Source organism: Carassius gibelio, chromosome B19, assembly GCF_023724105.1.
Source record: "Carassius gibelio isolate Cgi1373 ecotype wild population from Czech Republic chromosome B19, carGib1.2-hapl.c, whole genome shotgun sequence".
NCBI lineage: Eukaryota > Metazoa > Chordata > Actinopteri > Cypriniformes > Cyprinidae > Carassius > Carassius gibelio.
Genome location: NC_068414.1, coordinates 19,017,148 through 19,040,882, shown reverse-complemented (window position 1 = coordinate 19,040,882; position 23,735 = coordinate 19,017,148). Strand labels below are relative to the sequence as shown.

The 23,735-nt window shown below is 38.3% G+C and overlaps 1 protein-coding gene across 1 annotated transcript in view; it reads right to left on the bottom strand.

Moving 5' to 3' along the window:
* LOC127979746 (gamma-aminobutyric acid type B receptor subunit 2-like) overlaps positions 1-23,735 on the bottom strand; it is a 189,081-nt gene that overhangs the window by 11,160 nt on the left and 154,186 nt on the right. The window contains exon 14 of the mRNA XM_052585363.1: positions 2,572-2,682. Within this exon, the coding sequence (XP_052441323.1) occupies positions 2,572-2,682 (111 nt within the window). The remainder of the gene's footprint in view (positions 1-2,571; positions 2,683-23,735) is intronic.

Sequence of the window (23,735 nt, the reverse complement as noted above, 5' to 3'; positions counted from 1 at the left end):
TTACAGCAGTGGTTTTAAACCTTTTTTGACACAATATTTGAAGGCCTATCATTTTACTTGTGGTACTTATGTTATAATGACAAATCTGCTTATTTTCAAATGTTGGTTACAGAAATTTGGAGTAGCAAAATATTAAAATATTTCAATAAAATCATGAAAATTGAAAATTCCAGAAGTTTCTTTAGAATTACACTTTTGTAAATTAATTTGCAGAATTTTAGTTTTCACTTCTAATTATTATAATTTAAGATTTATTTTTGGAATTTTTGACTTTATTATGATAAGATGATAGGACAGTTTTAGAGCTGGCAAGGAGAGGGGACAGGATTGAGAAAGGTCTTTAAGCCAGGATTTGAACTCGGGACGCCCATTACATCCTGATGATGATCATGATGATTATCATTGTTGTTGTTATAATTATTATCATTATTACAACTATTATTGTTATTATTATTATATGTTATACACATGGTCAGAATTGTTGATACCCTTGGTAAATATGATCAAAGAAGGCTATGAAAATAAATCTGCATTGTTAATGCTTTTGATCTTTTAAAAAAAAAAATCACAAAAATCTAACCTTTCATTGGAGAATAAGAATTTAATGGGGGGAAAGAAATGTTTTTTTCTAATATACATTGGACACAATTAATGGTCGCCTTTTATTCAATACTTTTTGAAACCTCCATTTGCCAAAATAGTATGGGAGTTTTCTCCTATAATGCCTGATGAGTTTGTAGAACACCTGACAAGAGATCAGAGACCATTCCTGCATTTTCTTTTCTTGATTTTTGTTCTTCTTGAAGCTCTTCCAAACAAGATGTGGTGATGTTGGTGCTGTTTGATTGATTATTACTAAACTTCTTGCATTAGGACGATATAGACACAAGTCCTCTTCCAGGCAGATTCATATAATTTTTTGTTGACTGGTACTTTTTAATTATTTCCCTGATGTTGGAAATGGGAATTTTCACTGCTCTAGCTCTTTTCTTAAAGCTACTTTCTAATTTGTCAAGCTCATTTATCTTTTACTGCACATTAAAAATATATTATTTGGTTTTTCTCATTCTGATGGGTGATAAATTTGGAATTTGGCCTTTGTTTTCCCTACTCTTTATATTCCTGTGAAACAGGAAGCCATGGCTGGATAATTTCATGTTCATAATCACCCTGGTTTGCTCAAAATTCTGAATATGACTGGGAATATATTTCAGATATATTTTACTTCATTAAGAATTTCCAGGGGTACCAGTAATTATGTCCAATTTGTATTTGAGAAAAAAACATTTATTCCATAATGATATTTCCCCACATTTAAAATTCTTATTCTCCAATGAAAGGTTAGATTTTTGTGATTTAAAAAAAATAAAAGATGAAAAGGATTAACAATGAAGATTTATTTTCACATTTACATTTAGTCATTTTGCAGATGCTTTTATCCAAAGCAACTTACAATTGGGGGGATACATAAAGCGATTCTTCTGAAAGAGGCAAAGAGACACAGGAAGTGCTCATAATATCAAGTTTTAGACATTGTTCAAATTAGTACAAGCTATAAAAAGAAGGAATAAACAAAGACAGACAATTATTTTTTAGGTTGAAGTCAAGTAGCTTTGAAAGAGGTTAGTTTTCAGCTGTCGCTTGAAAATTGTCAGGGATTCAGTATTCCGGATAAGGGTGGGAAGGTCATTCCACCAGCCAGGAATGGTGAACGAGAATGTTCTGGAAAGTGATTTTGAGCCTCTCTGTGATGGTACCATGAGGCATCGCTCATAATATATATATTTTTTCCCCATTTTTACAGCCTTCTTTGATCATATTTACTAAGAGTACCAACAATTCTGACCATGTGTGTAATGATATATAACAATAATAAATAAATAAATTCTACAAAATACAACATTTTAGAGCTTGACATAACCAGAAGAACTAATATTTATTATAAAAAAGGCCTGGAAAAATAGTATGGAAATGCCTGGAAATTTTATTGAGTTTCTCACTTTTTAAATTATGAGGGAAGGCTATGGCATGAAATAAAAATGTCAGTTGTTTACGGAATTAATTAAATGAGACAAGCTTTAGTTCTAGACTTTGGTTCACTGTAAACATATTCCAAAACACATATTAAAGCAATAAGATGCACAAAGAAGTGTTTTAAAGTGATTTCAATTTTTTATTTTTTTTATTTTGATTTGCAGCTTTTATACAACGATGGCAACTGCTAAATGAAAATTACGACACTGCTCCCTAAAATAATATCTAAGATCTCAATTTTTTGTAAATTTTCACTGTTATAATATTGTCTATAGGTGATGAACATTAGATAATTGTGGAGAATAAAAGAAAGAGGAATATCAGCAAAATGTGTCTGCTGTTTGCATGGCATTTGGATTTCCTGATATACACAAGATACTCAGAATCAATATTGTGAATACATTTTAAACACAGTGACAGTGAAGTATTATATATTTTAATTTAGCAAATGGAAGGAAGTGGCAGAATATTCAGACGCCGTTGTTTGCGGGAGCAGATGGCGATCATGTTGACACTCTCTAGAATGTTCTCACTCACCATAAGGAGGCCTTTGTAGGCATAGACAATCCCCAGCCAAATGGTCATGTGCGTGTTCTCGCAGTGCTCTAGGAAGGGCCGGATTGCGATGTCTCGTCCCTGAGGATCCGCCTGTGGAGACGCAGTGAGGAAACCAATGAGTGGAAATAATCCTGGCTTTAAAAACACCTTTGTCACTAACAACAATAACACTGAGCCCGGGTTTATTTGCCTCAAATGCTTCAATACAAAGGTTGACTTTAAGAATTTATTAAGTACATTTAAATTTAGATTTAAAAGTCAATTTGCAATTCTGCATTTGCACTGAGTACCAGTAGTGTGGCAATAAATGCATCTGAAACTTGGATCATTTGATCTCCCATGGGAGACCAACCTTAATGGAATTTCACAGAGATAGTAAAAAAAGTATAGTCCCATCTACAGGATACCACTTGAGTGTTATTGATTAACAATAACTCTTAATGGGTCAGGCATCAAATACTTGATATTGATTGAGATATTTACAGTCCTGATATGTAAAGCAGGTCAGGACTGGACTGTTGAAGGAGTCTGATGAAAGAGAGAAGACCTAGACTGAGTTCCCCAAAATGTGCTGGCTCTAAAAGTCGCCAAGCTCTAACCCACTTTCTTGCTGCCCCAGTTTGGAAAACCTTAAGCTTGCCATGCAACAACTCGGACACAAAGATAGACAGGGATCCAACCTCCAAAACGCATCCCTAAGTCTCGCTGATTCTTCCCAGTTTAGTCACAGAGCGTAACACCCGCGGCTTTCATCCTCCTCTTGTGAGGCTCTATCTGTGTGATTTGAGCTTGGCATTAAGGAGTTCACCACTCAGAAGACATCTTCACAAAGTGACGGTGTGAGTAAACTGGGCCAGCCAATGCAAGATGCTCTATTTATAAAAGATACATTCCATGATGTGATGAATCCTAGAAGTCAAAATGTAGGACAATTTTTAAACAGATCAAAGAGGAAAAGCTGATGACAGACCTCTTGAAGTCGGAGAAGTAGTTTACTAGAGATGTTTATGGGAAAGTTGTTGATGTGATTTTAAGGAGCTTCTACAATAGCAACAAAAGAAATAGAATGAAGTAATAAAATAGCTTACAGATTGTCTATCTATTAGGTTGACTATTTTAACATCAAAGCTTAATTTTTTTTTTTTTTTATACAAAATTGCTTTTACTGAAAAGTGATGTGACATACAGCCAAGTATGGTGACCAATACTCAGAATTAGTGCTCTGCGTTTAACTCATCCAAAGCACACACACACACGCAGTGTGAACACACACCCAGAGCAGTGAGCAGCCATTTATGCTGCGGCGCCCAGGGAGCAGTTGGGGGTTCGATGCCTTGCTCAAGGGCACCTAAGTCATGGTATTACCAGCCCAAGACTTGAACCCACAACCATAGTGTTAGGAGTCAAACTCTCTAACCATTAGGCCACGACTTCCCCTACTACAACATTAAAGTGTTCCATCTGGCCTCGGAAACTAAAAAGATCAATCTTGCTTAAGAAATCATATTTCCAACTGCACAACAACAAGACCTCCAATTTCATCATAGCTTAAGCTGTAGTTAGTCGAGCTGTGTGGTGTTGCCAGGCAACAGTCGGTGGGTTGGGCTTATAGAGAGTGATGCGCGCTCTGTTATTTCTCACTGCATTAGGCATCTAATGTAATTGTTCAGTGGAAGCTGGAAGGATGTGTGACTGACAGAGTGTCTGTGGAGAGATGGAGATTAGAGGGACACAGTTTGCTGACAAGAGAGAATTATATCACACTTTATAGACGGGAATGAACCATATGGCCACTGAGAATGGGAAACAGACAGCCATTAAGTGTGTATTAGTACACAGCGGCAGGTTTGCACACATGGTGGGGGAACAGGAGGGATAGCATACGGAAAACCCTGAAAAAACATATAATTATAAATAACTAGTAAAAATGATCCTGAATGGTGATTGGTTGATATATGTGAAGTACACTGCTAGTCAGTAAGATTTTTTTTTGCCTTCCGTTCACCAAGGCTGCACTTTTTTGACTAAAAAATGTTGAAAATATTACACACACACAGCCGTTCAAAAGTTTTGGATCAGTAAGATTTTTAGTAATAGTAATATTAGATTAGTATAAATGTTTTTAAAGGAGTCTCATATGCTCATCAAGACTGTATTTATTTGATCAAAAATACAGAAAAACAACAATATTGTGAAATATTACTGCAATTTCTAATATTTATTTCTATTTTAATATACTATAAACTATAATGTATTTCTGTAAAGCAGTGCTGAACTTTTAGCATCATTACTCCTGTCTTCAGTGTCACATGATCCTTCAGAAATCATTCTAATATGCTGATTTATTGTCAGTGTTGAAACTGTTGTGCTGCTTAATATTTTGTGATACATTTTTCTTTGACGAATAAAAAGTTAAAAAGAACGGCATTTATTCAAATCACTTTTTATCCATTTAACACATCCTTGCTTAATTAAAGTATTAATTTCTTAAAAAATTCTTAAAAAAATTACTCACCCCAAACTTTGGAACAGTACTGTATATTAACATTCAATTTCTATTTTGAATAAACCCTGTTCTTTTTAAGTTTATATTTATCAAGGAATCGTCATTAAAAATTTTGCATATCAGAATGATTTCTGGAGTAATGATGCTGAAATTTCAGATTTGCTTGAAACATTTTGACATTTTTTATTCATTTAAAAAGAACTTTAGGTGCAACAGAAATGTCCCATGTATCTTGATCCGAGCATGTAAAAAATAGGAAAAAGCCAATATACAGTCTATCAGTCAAAGTGGAGGATAAACTCCAATTCAATGGCTGTCTGGGTTTAAAGCCATGCCTTATTTTCTAACAAGAGAGCAGAATCAACCTAAAATGACAGGGAGAGTGACAGAACGAAAGGGAGAGAGAGAGTCGAAGACTCCAGGGTAGTTTGCTTCCATGAGCATATATTTTATTCCATTGGGAGTTTAGTACAACATGAATGAGATTTCTATTATGCAGCTTATCAAGACCTTTGATTTTAAACTAAGCTCTTGTTTAAGGGAATTGATAGTTATAATCCTCATTTGGACGGGTCAGTCACCCTCCTGTACATCTGTTTCTCTCTGACAGTGCTTCTTGTGACCACAATCTCTTATCTGTAGTAATCCTTTTACATTATGTCCTGTGATCTTTTGGCTGCTGCGTGCCACTGCGTAAATGTACTATGAAGAGGCAGATATTGTTCAGTGGAGCTAAGAGTTGTTTAACAAGAAGTTAAGTCAATTATTCAGGTCAACTCGAGCGATACTTCACTGACCTAATCCCACAGCAAAGCCATAACACACATCAAGGAAAAAGGTTTAGCTAGCACCATGGTTCCAAACCAATACTAGCCAAGTACAAATTGGATTTGATCAACAAATGCCACAGAGTTTCTTGCCAGTTGGCCAGATTTGAAACAAAGTACATTACTTAAAAATAAAAAAAATGACAAGATGACCCTGCTGATGAGAGACTCAAAACAAGTGACAATTTATCTAGGTTATATATAAAAATACACTTCCATGACTGGCAAAAGTAGATTTTGGTCTATGTTTAGCACTTTCCTGTTTACTGGCTGAAGGTAAGTGCATCTCTGTGTTGCATCTACCTGCTCCAGTTTGAGGATGAACCTGCAGCTGCACACTGAGACTCTGCAGATCTGTCTCCCTCTGGTGTGTGCTTATTTTTGGAGGCCACCGCTCTAAACTCCACTTCAAATGCGGTGACTTCAAAGTGGCCCTGCTGCAGTCCCTACGGCTGAGCCTGGGAGCTGCCATCACTGATTCATTACGGGCTAAATGCATCATTAGACCAAGAATCTAACCCTGAACATCACACGCATTTAAATATGCAAATGAGAATGTGCAGCGCCGTGTTTCAGATTGCCTTTGTTATTGCAGCCTAAAACGCTTTTTATTGACATCATTCTTTAATCTAATGCTCCAGAATATCTCGGTTTTAATCACAACTCCCATCTGCTTGCTCTCTGCGAGTCTCTGATGCAAATGACTTTCGCTATGTTGCCATCACATGACGGCTGTACCGCACACCCTTCGCCCTACACAAACACGCTCACTTATGAACATGCAGCTAATTTGCGAATAACAACCTTCATAAATGGGGTTCGAGTGCCTACTGTCAAACGTTATTAGAGCTCACGCATGGGCAAACATTTGAATCTGGTGACTACTGGGATTATACTCAGGCATTCACGCAGATGCGCTCTCAGAATTACAGTCACAGAGACACAAACGCTTGCGTGCGCACACACACACATGCCATAATGCTAACAGCTTGTTTTCTTTTCTGAGGGACAATTGAGATTTGTGACTTGGGTCGTTTATAGATCTTTGTTGAGTCAAGGACACTGAGATGTCCCGCACATGATAAGCCATCAGTCCTGATAACTCATAAGGACCATTCTTTTTTCCTCCATGAGGGCAAGCATGGCAAACTGTGAGTGATGGAGGACGGCTGCTCTCCATTATAAAGCACTCTGCTGCCCTCATGATTATTAAAGCCACACGCACCTTTCTGTGCCCTGGACATAAGGGCACGGAAAAGAGTAAATGAGTGTTTGTTCGACTGGGGGCTCTTTTGGCATTGTGGATCTGGTTAGAAAGTGAAAAACACTCTTAAAACACACGTTCACACTCTTACGTGTTGTCTAAAAATGTCTATCAGTGTTTATAATTACAACACAAGTCATGAAAATCATAAATATTTCCACCACATCTCATATCTCATGTTTACATTCCGTGAAATAAAATGGCTGACTTGTTTCTATAGCACTTCAAATAGCATAGCACATATGGCTTCATTCATAGCATTCTATGCATCCTATATACACACTGATAATATTTTCAATCTTTCTGAATAATTTCACACACAAAAAAAAGATGGAAAATAGCATACAGTGCAAAATATATAAAACATAATAGTGGTTTTCACCTTGGGTTTCCTGTTTTCATTCCACATCACATTCAAATCTCAAGCTCTTTACCTATGGTAAACTTTTGAAAAACTTTATTAGGGCCAAAACGGTTGGTCATTATGGAAATCATGCCACATCCAAAATGCTGTTGTAATTTGTGTAAAATTGTTATTAATTATCATATAATTATAACACACAACAATAAAAACATCACTGAATCTTGTTTATTTATTACTTTTTTATGTAATGACGTAAATATAATGTTTTTGTGAATTTTTAATATCGAAAGTTGGGTCTGTGCTGAGGGAAAACAATAAAATATATAACCAGAGTGAGTGCAGTCAGATAAATTGGGACACTTTGCAATTTAAACTGTCCCAGTTATTCTGAATTAAACCTGAATGAAAGTCATTTGTTCACACTGTATTTTAAGGTGCAGTTCTCACTATTAACTAACAATTAACTACATATTTTGCCTCAATTAACTCCAAATTACTGCTTATTAATAGTTAAGTAGTTGTTAAATTTAGGTATTGGGTAAGATTAAGGATGCATCATATGGTTATGCAGAATATGTGCTTTATAATAAGCAACTAGTTAACAGTGAGAATTGGTCCCTACTGTATATATAGAAAATATGGATAAACCGAGATATAAGGTTGTTTTCAATGGGCAGTAACCCAACTGCTGGGTCAAAACAACCCAATCGCTGGGTTTGTCCATATTTTACCCAGGGTTGTATTTAGCCCAGCATTTTTAGAGTGTTACCAGAGATGCTGACATAACCATCATATAACAAAAAGAAAAAAGGAAACATCAGCATCGACCCTGGGATATGACAGTGTCTGCAGCTGAAGAAACATCCATATACTTACTAAAAAAAATATCCTGACCACCCTTCCAGTGAAATTTATTGAAGTGCTCTTTACACCTATCGGTGAAATGGTGAGTTCAAAATGGGCGGCAGTAATCCACTGCATCTGAGGTCTGAACTGACCCAGTGCACTTCACATTAAACAAACTGCCAGCACACTTCAAACACTGTCTGATCTATTACTCATGGTGAAATCCCACTTGTGGCTCATTCACTTTATCATTCCAGGGATCATCCACACCTCATTTTCTCTTGTTCTCGGGTTTACCTCAACTGCATTGAGGTGCACATCCTGTCCAGGATATTACCCCTTGTGTTAACATTAATTAAACCTGCTTATAAAGCTCTGAGTGAACACGATATCTTTTGATGGTGTTAATTTTGTACAAGATACAGAATGTTCCTGGTTGTAATAACAAATCTGTCGATTATTATGTGCATAGGCTGCTGTCAAGATCAGTTAGGCTGGTCCTGTTGGCGATTAATTTAATATGAAATTTAGTTTTATGAAAGTTGAGCAGAAACTTGTAATTAAAAAAAAACTATACTTCCAGCAGTGAGACAAAACTCTCACTTTTTTCTCCTTTTCTGTCTTTGGCAGACTCAAACATGCACACACACCGTATTCCTGTCGTAGCTAACGGAGAGCGCAGTAATTGAGTCCTTGGAGGTTTGGTTTCTATGAGAGGCCTGTGTTGTGATGTGTACTGGGCTGTATTATGCAGACAACAGAAAGTACAGGCGGGCTGCTTAATAGCAGGAGACTTTTGCTCTACAGCATTCATTGGGTAAGACTGATAAGGTCACTGGTCAATAAATAACATTTCTCAAATACTGTTTAAGGGCAAATGGAACCAGCTAAATCAAGTCACGATGTTTTATGAATATTTTAAATGCTTTTCACTACTTCCTATTTGAAAGTTACAAGCTATACAAAGTATAGGCCTACATTTGAATATCATTTATTGTCAGACGGGCCCACAAATCTCCTAACTTAAATAGATATATTATATATTATAAATATCTAGATGCTTTGTAAAAAATGTTTATCTTCATCCACAACTCACAATTACCATATTAACACCTATCATAACAAGAGTAGACTATGTAAGGCTTTCTTCTTGTCTTCAGGGCCAAATCACCTGAGATGCAGGCCCTCATACAAGTAAATGCTGCTACAGTAAGTGTGATCCTGTGACTTTGTCTCTTTCATTTGTCTGTTCTCCTAGGCAACTCTGAAACTCGTGAGCTGCATGACATTTGTGAAGAGTGAAATTATACAGACATTTAGGGTTTCTTTGGACCTTAACAACTTGCTGCTAGAGCAAGAGCACAGCAAATGAGTACAAACTTTGACAACTATGAGACAGAGCGGTACAACGATAGAACAACAGGACAATAGACAGACAGGCAGACAGAAAAAAAAGACAGGCAGGAAGACAGACAGACAGACAGAAAATAAACATAGACAGGCAGGCAGGCTGACAAACAGACAGGCAGCCATAGAGACAGAAAGACAGGCAGACAGACAGACAGAAAATAAACACAGACAGAGAGACAGAAAATAAACATAGACAGGCAGGCAGACTGACAAACAGACAGACAGACAGACAGAAAATAAACACAGACAGATAGACAGACAGGCAGACAGAAAATAAACATAGCCAGACAGGCAGACAGACAGGCAGGCAGACAGAAAATAAACACAGACAGATAGACAGGCAGACAGACAGACAGACATGCAGGCAGACAGAAAATAAACACAGACAGGCAGGCAGATGGATCTGCAGTATGATGGATAGACAGATCAGCCTTAGAACAGAAGGAACATTACTGATCTGACAGAGTATATCAGACTAATATGATCAAAGTCTGAATAAAACCACCCATAACAGAAAAATCCATCAATGTACACTGTAAATTACACAAGCTGTCAACACTCAGTCAACGCAGTCAAACAACAGAAACTCTTGGATGTCAGGGGATGGCACAAGCTTCTGATACTCTCTTGTAGCCCATTATGCTGGATTATGTGCCAGTGAAATTGACTGGCTTCAGGACTATTGATGTACTGCCACACCAAACTGCTCTTTTCTGCCTACTGCACATTGTCAGGATGTGGACGACACTTGGTTTTTGTTCCCTAGCTCATCTCAATGGCAAATTAGATTACTGTGGTTGTAGGTGGCCATTTGAGCCAAAAACTTTGCACTGAGTTCAGAGAGACTGAAAAAAAAAAAAAAAAAAAGAGGATCATGATTGGCTTCTGCCCCATTGTATTTGGAAGCATGTTCAAATAGGAGCAGCCCATTCGCATTTCTCTGAGCAGCAGCCACGCTCCCCTCCCATCGGCCCACTTTAGACCAGCCGAGAGGCCAGCAATATGTCTCTTTAACTAAGAGGAACAGGCAAAGGGAAATGCTTTTGGAAGGACCATTTCTTTTGCATTCTGATGAATCGGGTAAATCTCAGAGTAAGAAGACAGAGATGTGATGTAGTAGAGCATCATGAAGAGGAACAGACTGTGTTTTTGCAGTTAGACAGATTGTGAACATTGTGAACATCTCAACCTATCAAAAAAGAACAAGTTCTCGAGGACATTTTGACGCTTGAGTTTTAAATTCATCTACTCAGCGTGTGTGCACAAGAAAGAGAATGAGAAAAAAATACAGACAAAGAGAGATCTTAGCCTGACAAATGACTTAATGATTAATAGTATGGAACTCTTTTAATTTGTTTCCATGGATACAAACGAGCAGCTCAGTTCTGAGTCTGTTGGATTATTCTGCTCAACGTCGATAACGGGGCTCGTCTCTCCTAGTTTCACTTCTTATGATACATCAAACTGCACAGCCAGCCAATGATATAATCCCGGAGTCACGCTCCACACATGCAATTATGCATATGACGAGATGTCTTCTCGTTTTACACTCTTTCCTTTCACTCACACTTCATTTGCATTCACGTTAGTCACACTGCCGCCCGTACCATGTGACTTCAGATCTGTGGCGTATGTACTAAATGTGTATACGTGCATGTACCTGTCAGGTTTTGCAGGTGTGAAAGAGTGTGAATTGGTGTATTTGTGTGTGTGTCCAGGGGGTACTGAGGCTGCCTGACTCTCTGCTGGACGCTCTCCAGGCTGTGGGCTGGCAGGGTGTCAGAGGGTGCAGTTGAAAATGAAAGAGGGGGGCTCGGCGCCATCCGGCTGCCAGGCAGGCTGCCTTACTGTCAGATGGTCAGAGCTGGTTTGTTATCGGGTCTCAGCTGCTCAGACTGGAAACAGTGTCAGTCGGCAGGCCGGTGCCACAGGCCCACGCTGCAGGCGATCGTCAGCCATCAGGGGCGCCAGAGAGGTTGAGTTTAAAAGCATTCGCATGACAAGAAAATGTTCTATAACACTGACAACGTCTGAGATCACTTTAGTTCTGTTGCTTCTACAGCATTATTTTATTAATATGTTTTTTATTGCAAAATAAATTATCTGCATATTGATTAAGGTGAAAAGTTGGAATTAACATGAAATTCAGAATGTCTAAGTATTTTGTGCATCACCTTGTTGGTTGCTGATTTATTCCTCATTATATACACTCACCTAAAGGATTATTAGGAACACCTGTTCAATTTCTCATTAATGCAATTATCTAATCAACCAATCACATGGCAGTTGCTTCAATGCATTAAGGGGTGTTGTCCTTGTCAAGACAATCTCCTGAACTCCAAACTGAATGTCAGAATGGGAAAGAAAGGTGATTTAAGCAATTTTGAGCGTGGCATGGTTGTTGCCCAGTTACTGGGATTTTCACGCACAACCATTTCTAGGGTTTACAAAGAATGGTGTGAAAAAGGAAAAACATCCAGTATGCGGCAGTCCCGTTGGCAAAAATGCCTTGTTGTTGATAGAGGTCAAAGGAGAATGGGCCGACTGAATCAAGCTGATAGATGAGCAACTTTTACTGAAATAACTACTCGTTACAACCGAGGTATGCAGCAAAGCATTTGTGAAGCCACAACACGCACAACCTTGAGACGGATGGGCTACAACAGTAGAAGACCCCACCGGGTACCACTCATCTCCACAACAAATAGGAAAAAGAGACTACAATTTGCACTAGCTCAACAAAATTGGACAGTTGAAGACCCTTTATGAACACCATGTACCCATCCTCAGATGGCTACTTCCAGCAGGATAATGCACCATGTCACAAAGCTCGAATCATTTCTAATTGGTTTCTTGAACATGACAATGAGTCATGTTCTCCATCAACTGCAAGATGTTATACTATCAATATGGGCCAACATTTCTAAAGAATGCTTTCAGCACCTTGTTGAATCAATGCCAAGTAAATTAAAGTAGATCTGAAGGTGAAAGGGGGTCAAACACAGTATTAGTATGGTGTTCCTAATTATCCTTTAGGTGAGTGTGTGTGTGTGTATTTTATATATATATATATATATATATATATATATATATATATATAATATTTGGTGCATCCATTTTTGCTTGCTTGATTATTAATTTATCTATCCAAATAATTTTTATGTAAACTTTCTTTTAATTTCTTTTACTATTTTCAGGTTTAAATAAAAGAAAATCTTGAATTTTTTGCATCCTAATGTAGGTGAAAAGTTTCTTTTAATTTACAAAACAACAACAACAACAAAAAGTATTTCCAGTTCTACATAAAGAAAACAGTGCTTAATATTTATACCATGTTTTTTTTTTTGTAATCCCTACTTTAACCATATCATAAGTAATTAATATTACTCAGTACTTAAATGTATAATTGCACTTTAACAAGGACAACATAAAAAAGTGCAATCTTTTTTATTTATTCCTTTCAGATAAACCTGTTTTTATAAAGATACAAAAACATCAGACTTTCAGACCCCACTGTATCTCACTCCCACGGCAAGCATTGCATAAATTATCTAATAATTTATCTCAAAGACGAATCAAAAAAAAAATAAATCAGCTCATTTGGAGTCGTGCGGTAATGATGGACCACCTGCAGCCCATCACATCGATCCAATCCCGCAGATCGGGCTTCAGCACCTGCCTCTCATATCGGCCAAATGACACATTTCATTCTCACAGAGACTCAAGCCTTATGAAAATAATGAAGAGCTGTTTGTGGCCGAGTTATCTGGCTCGGTAGGTCTGTGCGGTGCCAGTGTTATCGACCCACGCTTCAAATCAGCCTCTCTTTCACGCACAGACCCATTTTTGGGTATGAGCTTCAACGAACAGCTTCAAATTAGGGCTAGAGAGAGAAACTGTGCTACAGGGTGTAATACTCAATGTGAGCATGTTGTATAAGAAATTTGTTCTGTATAATCATTTTTTAGGACCAATAAAACACAAAAATAGCTTGTGCTCACATCCAGCTAAAAGACAATATCTCAAAACAAGCCCATCAAATAGGTTAATCAAAAAAGCTGTTCCTGCAAGTGGATGTGAATGGCACAGTGTTCTTGGCGCCAGTCAGGATGATTAAAAATACATGCGTTCTCCAAGCCAATTCATCATCAAATCTTAATGAGAGCAGACAACACACACAAAGTAGCATCAGCAAATAGAGGAAAAACGCTTCTGAACTTCATCCTTTATGCTTACTGTCACCAAAAAAATTGATTTTTGAAAAGATTTATTTTATTGTAGACCAAATTGTTTAATCTGTTCTGAACCTGCATTACTTTTCTTCTGCAGAACACAAAGGAAGACATTTATAACTTAAGAAAGATTTTTAAAGGGACAATAAGTAACTTTTTAGGTATTTTATTATCTAAAATCAATATTTTTATTCATAAATATGCCCTCGATGGTGTACAAATACCTATGCCAATGTTTAAACTAATCCTCGTAAATGAAGAATTTATTATCTTTATATACATGGGACGGGTAGGTCGACGGAGGCTTCCATGTAGTTCCGCCATCTTGCAAAACTATAATAGCAGAGAGGGACAAAAAGTACTAAGCCAACGCGTTTCCACAGCGCGTTTTCGGTCAGAGCCAGAAACGCAGGTGCAGAGCAGTGAGAGGCGCTTGAAACTGCACCAGCAAGTTTAAAAGTCTGGATTGCATTCTTATTATGGACCATACATATGCCGCGCCACAGGAGAAGAAAACATAGTCGCCAAAACAGTCAAAAATAGAACGTAAAAGGAAACGTGACCGTAGATTACAGAAAACAAGAGTTAATGTCGGGGAAGCTTTTTCTAGGTAGAAAGAGCTAATGCTGGATAAAGAATTTGAAAAAAATTTATTTGTGGGTGAACTATCCCTTTGCATAAGGTACTGTCTGACATAAATGATGCTGATGTTGCACAATCTGCCAAAGCTTTTACCCAAGATCACACTGGGGTCATACAATCTGACAAGCTACAATCGCAAAGGACCGGAAAACTTACAGCGTGTGCACCGAGCAGCACTATCAGATCTGGATCCCAAAAGGAAAGAAACCCATTGTGGAGTATAAATTCATTACAGCTGGTCTGATTGCAGGCCAAGTCTGTCGAGATCTCAGAGCTGATGAGGGAGGAGCGGGTGGAGGAACGGGCAGACAGTCTGTGTGATTGCATAAGAGAGCAGTCTGATAAAGAGAGAAAAGACACTCTTTAACACTGAACCTCTAGCAATCTAGTCTATGTATTATATGATTTTAATCATCATTGCAAAAGCAACCAAATTCAAATTTCCCATTCAGCCACTCTCTAGATAAGGATGGGCCATATCAAGATGGCAATGCGGAACAAATTACAGTCAGAATCAATACTTGTCAAGCTCTGATGTGATCATTACAGTGTGTGTGGGTGCTATGGGACCATTCTCTCCATCTAGCTCCTGATCATGTCCATGATTAGAAAAAAATGACCAGAACCGACTATATATCCGAATAAAATTAGATCTTTCCCTGCTATAATGTGTGGTTCTCCACAACACATCTGTCCTTCCATGAGTCATTCATTGTCCAGCTGGAGCAAAGTTAAAGAACCAGACACAACACCACTGCTCATCCACACCAGCAGGGGGTAGACTCAAACACATGACAATTAAAACATGCAGCTGGTCATTACCACAGAAATAAGATAAGCAGACAAATTGAGTTGTGTCCCAAATGATGTACTCTGCACTACTTATGCACTATGTACTGTACTCAACCATGTAGTGTATGACATTTCTGAGGTCATTTTGTCACGCATCATCTGAGTCTGAGTACATGAAGTGTTCAACATTCCACACTTAACTTTTTCAGTTAATTGAAGGATTAGTTCACTTTCAGAATAAAAAGTTCCTGATAATTTACTCACCACCATGTCATCCAGGATGTTCATGTCTTGCTTTCTTCAGTCAAAAAGAAATTACGCTTTTTGAAGAAAACATTCCAGGATTGTAATGGACTCTAATCTAATCAGCAATCTAATTCATTTTCTAAAAAGAAAAAAAAAAGAAAACTGCACTAGCTCGACTTCACGCATTAAATAAACATGTGGGATAGGTACAGTAGGTGAAAGAACTGACCCAGTGTTTACAAAGCGAATGTGCAAAGAAAGTCAAACTCCCTTTAAAAAAGTTTAAACAATGAATTCGGACGATTTGAAAGTTGGAGGAGAAAATGTGATGGAGTTTTTTCGCCCTACCCAACCTTTCTGAACTGGAGTACACTGATGAAGAACTAACCACATGTGGCCTTTCCAACTTGATTATGTAATGCGTTAAGTCGTGCATGCGCATTGCAAAGCTAAGACTAGACGAGCATTTGTGGTTAAAAATTATATACATTTGATTTTTTTTAAAGACTAAAGTTTCACTAGATAAAAAACGTATTCCTCGGCTTGGATCGTGTAGCACCTGAAACTGCAATCCGGAAAGGCTTATGCGTATAGCAGATAACAGAAGTGAGAGAAAAGTGTTTATTATGTTAGAAATATGGATTTTGTTCTTACAAAGACACATGCATTCACTACAGAAGGCCTTTATTCAACAGCCACTTTAACCCTAACACTAGCTGTACAAAAACAGTATGTTATGCTTCTTGCAAACTGGCATTTGCTATCACATTTTAATTATCATTAATCATAAATACACAGGTTTATACAAATGACCGTCAATTACATGAAAATTGTTTTACCATTTAATCCACTTCTTAAGTCTTTTAGTTATTAACCTCACACATAGGATTTAGTCATGCACATTCAAAGGTAACAGCTTACTTTCACATTAATTTTTGTTTTAGAAAGGCTGTGTGGATCAAACTGGCAAGACAGTAAATACAAAATCACATACATTATACATACAAAGATGTAAGTGGCTGTCTCATAAAAACCTGTTGCCTGGGTTACAACATGTTATTAATAGGTGTTTGCTTCACAGGCCCTTTGAAGCCCTTTGATGTGGCCTTATTATTGCCCCATGGAGCTGTGCATGTGAAGGGCATCAGGGGCCACAGACCTCTCTGATGTCTACTTTGCCCTGCCCCTTGCTTAACACAAGAATATCTACCAACACAAAAAGAATTATGCAAGTAAAGACAACTTTACTAAATCATAGCAATAGTTTCAAACACCTCTTACATCATGCAGAATCTTAAAAACATTTCATTGTTTTCTGAAACATTTAGAAAGATACAATATTAATTAAAGATTTGGAAGATGAGCAGAGACAAACACTTTCGCTCTCTCTCTCTCTCACACACACACAGGCTCCTTATTGGCCCGTCCCATCACAGCAGTGTGTTGTGCCATGCAGGTTAATGAATGTGCAGATGGCAGTCAGGAGGGGGGCTGTGCCTCTATTCCATCTCCCCTCTTTTCCCATTCTTCACATCTCTCCTTCTCCTTTAACATCTCATTTATCTACTTTATTCCCACCCCGCACAGCTTCGCAGCTCACTCTGCGATCACCTGCTGTGTATCGCCATTTCACATGTGAGTGTGTGTGCATCCTGTGAGCAGAAAACACGTTTGATTTCACAGCTTTCCTAACAAGGGATTCGTTAGGGCGATCACAATAGCGTTATTACTGCTTCATGCAGGGAAGAGCCGTAACTGGGGACAAAGGCGGGGTTAAATATGTTCAGCAGGCACCTGCGGTGTGGATCACGAAAGCATGAAATCTCAGGCTAAACATGTCCTGAAGGACAGAGACTCTGTGCGGGATAGGGCAGGAGGGTGGGGTGAGGAGCGGTGATTAGGAAGGCAGCCGTGCATGAGTGTTGAGGAGGACGCGGGGGAGAGAGCAGACTCGTGTACGGACTACCATGGCCTGCTGCACTAAGTGACTGGTGTAGAGTTTAATAGTGCCATATGGTTTACATCTCCGCTCACACCATGTCTTTCCTCCAGTGCTTGTGTGCATATTGATCCTGAGGGCTCTTTTCTTCCCCTCCACCTCCCTCTTGCTCTCAAATCTCTTGGTTTCCGGACCGCAGAGAGGATGGAGGCCTCGGCGGCAGACTGATGGTGATAAGAGCAGGAAGCAGAAGTGCTCTGGGCAGAGACGTATACGATGTTCCCACCACAGTGAGATATCCATCTGTGATGTGCATTGAGTTTGTAGTGATTGCTTTAATACTAGATAAAATACAACTGTACAGATATTTAAAGGTGCAGGACGTATTATTTTTGGGATAGCTAGTGATTGAAATGGGTACTGCAGTCCAAATTTAAAACAAAAGAGAGTGTTGTTTCTCTTGAACCCTCCTCTTCAGATTATACACTCATTTGGGTTGCCAGATTGAGGACACGCAACAGGAATGAGCGCAGTTGCCAGTGTAAGGTGACGAGCTGAGTTGATATATCTGTGTTTTAATATTCCTCAGATCACGGAGCTTTTTAGACAGATAGTGAGGCTTTTTAGATTCTGTGATCTCTGACCCAGTTTATTTGCTGGCTTCCATGGTTGTAAATACAACAGTTAACCAGTAGTGCATAACAACAAAATCTCCACAACACAATGGAAACAAGCCGCAACACAACAAAATTAGCACAACATAAGGAAACAATCTGCAACACAATGGAAACAGGCCGCAACACAATGGAAACAAGTCGAAATTAGACCTATGTGGTGATTTCGTTGTAGAAATATCTTTGTGTTATGGAGATTTCATTGTATTGTGCACTAGTGGACATCCTTACAATATGCTGTGTTTTCTGACAACTGGCATGTTGAAACACTATTGGATAAACCGGAAGTGGGCAGAATCACACAGACCAAATCAAACACATACATTCTGACACGTAACATGTTCTTAGAATTAAAATAACTCCCAGTAGTGTTATTTTTCAGAGAAACAAGTATGTGAACTTAGCATGTTTCTTATATATCTGCAAACCATTTGGCATTTTTTGTGCATTAATACAGTCAAAAAAATTACATACATCACCAAAATCCCACAAACAAGAGTGGTGTTGTGAATTTCAGCATGTGCCACCAATGAAAATAACAAATAAAAACAGCTTGAATTCAGTCGTTCAGATCGCTTGGCGATATGGCTGCAGTTACATTTAGCCTGCATTCATAATCTTGTCTCTTGCCTGCAAGCATTTGTTAATACTGCATTTCTGAGTCTGGTCAATAATTTTCAATAAGAACTGTTTAGAAGCAGTTTAAGAAGCGACTTTTGGGAGCAACTAAATTCAACTGATAAGCGACATCTGTGCTTCTCCACTCTGGATAAGCACCAGCCGCCACTGCACACATCTGAGTCTTAAGGCCTAGGCCTCTTAAATGTAATGAACTGTGGGGCACAAAGAAACACACGTTCCTCTAACAGCTGCCAACAGATTACGAGTGTGTCTGAGCAGCAAATTTCCATTTTCTGTTTCTTGGCCAGTGCATTGTATAATTAAACTGCATTAGTATATAGTGTTTTCAGTAAAAAAATGCAAAACCTGCCAACATGATGCAAGGCTACTTCTGAATGCTTGCTTTCTTATGACAAGACTCTTCAACTTCAGTTCTTGAAGGCCACTGTCCAATAGAGACAATATATAGGTCCATAGGATATTTAGCCTCTTTTATGATCTGCCATGTGAAAATCATAAGGTCAAACGCTTTGAAAAGTAACAGCACAACAAAACCCCTGATACAAGATATCATCTATATCTGGTGAACAAACGTGAAACGGGATGAGTTCCATGCCAATGTTTAATACTTAGGGTTAGTGTATAGCGAGCCTTAGCAAGCACCACTAATAATGGCATTTCAAGAATATCACTTCATTTCAAGGCTACCAATTATGAAGCTCAGATTACGGCCACAAATCAGAGCAATAAAACCCCAAGGTCTGCATCCAAGCCCTGTACAAAACCTCTTACCCAGACTGCCACTTCAAAAGAAGTGAGTACTGTTTCCAAATCCAAAGCAAATATAATCAGACGATGCAACAGACAGGATCACAAATCAACCTGACGTCCCATTCATCACCCTGATAGTAGCCAAATAAACCAACACCCACACTTCAACACTACCACTGTTATTTGCAATCACATGATGTATGGATGAATACGCAAGTGTCTTTGTTGCAGCACTGGGCACAAGGGACGGCGGCCGCCAGTGACTAAGGCGACCATGAGCAAACACTTTTTTTTATAAGAGCCTCTGTGATTCAAAGAGGGCAGATCCTATGAGAGCTGCTCTCTGGTTCGTGTCACCAGCTGTGTGCGTCATTATGCCCAGGTGGGTTGGCACCCATCCAGCTCCCTTGCCACCGCCTAGGGTTTAATTAGCTGAGCCTCAAGGCTGTGGAGTCCCGGATGCCTCAGGGGACAGGGTAGGGTGATCTGTGTCACATGCAACAGTGTGATGTTGACCAGCCATGACACCATTGCTACATTCCATCTAGCTCAATAGAGTGCATATCCGTAGCAGGTGAGTTAACGGATGAGATCCCCCACAGGACAAGGAGAGAAAAGCATCTCCTCAAGGACTCCAGTAATCAGTGCTACTGTGTGCCCCAGCATCTGTATGCACCCTGCCACCACACTGCTGATAAAGCAAGAAAGATGTGCACATGAGGGAGCAGAATGCAGCTCACACTGCTGCCCTTGCTTTGCCATGCTAATGAAAAGCCGGTCCATCTGCCCCATATGCATGTCATCAGAACCCCATGCCATTATTTTAACATTTTGTTTTTAATTATAAACACACATTTACTCCACACTTCATTAATATTAGTGCTGAAAGACCCACCTGTGACAATCATTTGTTTTTAACAGGCCCATAGGCAAAGTTTCATAACTTCACATAAATCTGAACCACAGCAAAATAAACTGTATTTTCCAAAAGTTGTGAGTTGCCATCTGGATGTCATGATGTAATGTAAAGACACACTTGCAGTTATTCATGAAGAGATGAGTCAGTTCTCCTAATAAATTACTTGAGTCATATGTTGAGGAACTCTTTGCTGAACTGAATTCATAAGAACGGTTATTGAATAACCAAAGAAAAGACTCTACTAACATGTTTTTAGTTTGAATCAGTCTGACGAATCCTTCACTGAATTAACTGACTGAACCCATTAGAACAATTATTGAATTACCATCTGACTCACTGAACTTAAGTCTTTCAGTCATCTCTGACCTGAAATTAAGCGATTTTGTTCATTTCATTTGTTTATTACGGAATTGTTATATTATGAATAGTTTTTACCAAAATTATATAAAAACGTATTTATAAATAGTAAACTATAATTTAATTACTTAATGTTGACATGTTACTAAAATTTTATTTTTATGGATAGTGATTAGTGGGTGGATTGGGATGAATTTGGATCCTCAGAATTATGATATTTACTATGATGTTTTGGAAATGCTACAGTATATTTATCTATTAAAGGAATTAAGGAATCTACTTTTTGTGATTTATCTGTGAAACTATGGAGACTATACAAGGACTATGTTAATTACTGCCTGCTAAGAACTGCTAAACAGTATGCCTGCACACACACACACACACATACACAAAGACACAGAGAAACATGCATCTGTGTGATGACACTGCTTTAAAACAGCTGTAAGAGAGGCACATGGAGGACACAGAGATATTGCAGCTGTGCGCTTTTCTCTCTATTTTTTTTTCTATTACATGCCCTCATGTTCGCTCTCTCATTCTCAACACACACACACACTAATGGATTTTCTTCTTTGTGAGGAGCTGTAGAGCTGAGTGTAATGGATCTGTCTGGGGCTGTGATTGAGTGTGTCTGTTCAAGACCCGAAGAGAGCAAGAGAAGGAGAGACAGACAGAGTAAGGAGTTCACTGTATTCTTCAAGATTGCTGATTATTTTATTTGTTTTATTTTTTAACATTTTTAGTATGGTAGCAATAAGACAGGAAATGATGGGGAGCAATGAGTACTTGAGACGTCTGCATCGTGTCTTGCTGTTTTTTTTTTCAGTATCTCAAAGATTGATTATTAAATGGCTCTTATAAAAGAACTCCAAACATAAGGCATCATACTTTGTCTTTTGGGAAGATTCACTGTAAATTTTAAAAACCATGCATTCTGTTCCAATTTGTTGCATCATGTGTGATCATGTTTTCATGATCACTGGTTCTGTTTTAAATTGCTTGAGTACTCATGCCAATCTCTAGATAACATTGAATAAAATCACTTTCTAAGTCAGAATTTTCATCTTATTTTCTACAATCATAAAACATGAAAATAAGAAGCAAAATATTCACAGAATTCGTTTAAGCATAAACCTAGCTAATATTAGTGAAAGAACAACTGGGGTAAGAAAATTTAACTTAATTCTCTGCAATTTAGTCAGATAAATTCACCATGTTTTTAAGAAATGTTTCTTGAGTACCACAATGATTTCTGAAGGACCATGTGAAACTGAAGACTGGAGTAATTGCTGCTGAAAAGTTAGCTTTACCATCACAGAAATAAATTAAAATGTAAATACAAAACAGTTATTTGTAATAATAATATTTCACAATATTACAGTTTTTACTGTATTTTTTATCAAATAAATGCAGCCTTGGTGAGCATAATAAAGTATGCAGTTATCCTTTAAATAATTACAAAACTTCTAATGTGAACTGAGAAAAACTGGACTCCGTTTTGCCATTGAGATATCAAGAGGGGCCAAACTGACCTGAATTCTACACATTGGCACGTCAGTGCATAATATATGGGCTTTAAAGAGCTCCAAATCTCTTGAAGTAGCTGCATAAACAATGTCATCTTCGGTGACAGGGGTCTCAGGCCCTTAACAATCTGTAGATCAGAGGGCCCTGATGGACAGTGTTCCTTTCTAAGCACAGAAACCCTTGACACCATCTTTAATTTAGAAAGCCTCTAATTGGTAAATTGCATCTCCCTCATGCTCATGCATCAGCAGTCGCATAGCAACAGTGAGCCAAGAGACAGAGTCTGCTTATCCAGACCACATGAATGCAAGAGACAATGGGAAAGACAGAATGATTTAAGGGAAATGTAGAAAGAGAGACACTTTCTTGGATCATGAGGAGAAAACTGGATTTCTTAAAGCTTAGCGGTAAGGCCCCAAAACACATGCATCTAATGGGACCTGTCACATTAAACATTCAACAAAGACACATTCAGGATTATGTTGCATATACACTCAATAAACTGCCATCAATCATCTCCTGTCTACTACAACTACTGTATGCATCTTTGACACCATAAGCAGAGCCTCAACCAGCTCCTGCTGAAATGACTGATGGGTACAGCAGACAATCTCCATTTCCACATGATCCCATTGCTGCTGAAAGCAAAGTTTTCCCTGCTGCTCCTCACACATGATCAGTGGAGGAGTGAGGTGGGTGGCTTTTCAGCCTGAAATGACCCATTTGAGTTTGTTTTATTGAGCCATTGATTCCTGCACAAACCACAGCCGTTTAACATAAAGAGTACTACATGGCCTTTCAGATTATTGAGCACACACACACACAAACTTCTGTCCAAACACATCATACACAAAATGGGCTGAGGAGGACACAAATAGACAGATGGTTTTTTATCTCTGCATTACGAGCTCTACAGAGACATTCTTAAACAAAAGGGAATAATAGGATGTTGTTCAAGGGTACATAAAACATATAGTGGCTCCCCCACACTACTGATAGCTTTACAGATACATAATGTATGTGGTAACTCATTACAAGAAAAGCAGAGAAAATAGCATAAATAGCATAAAGAAAAAAAGGAAATAAAAAAGACGACCTGCCGGAGAGCCCTGACTATGCAAATAAAAACATTGAGCTGATTTTGTTTTCTTTTGCTTTTCTCATCACATTTTTGACATCACATGTCCACAAATTGATAGTTAAACC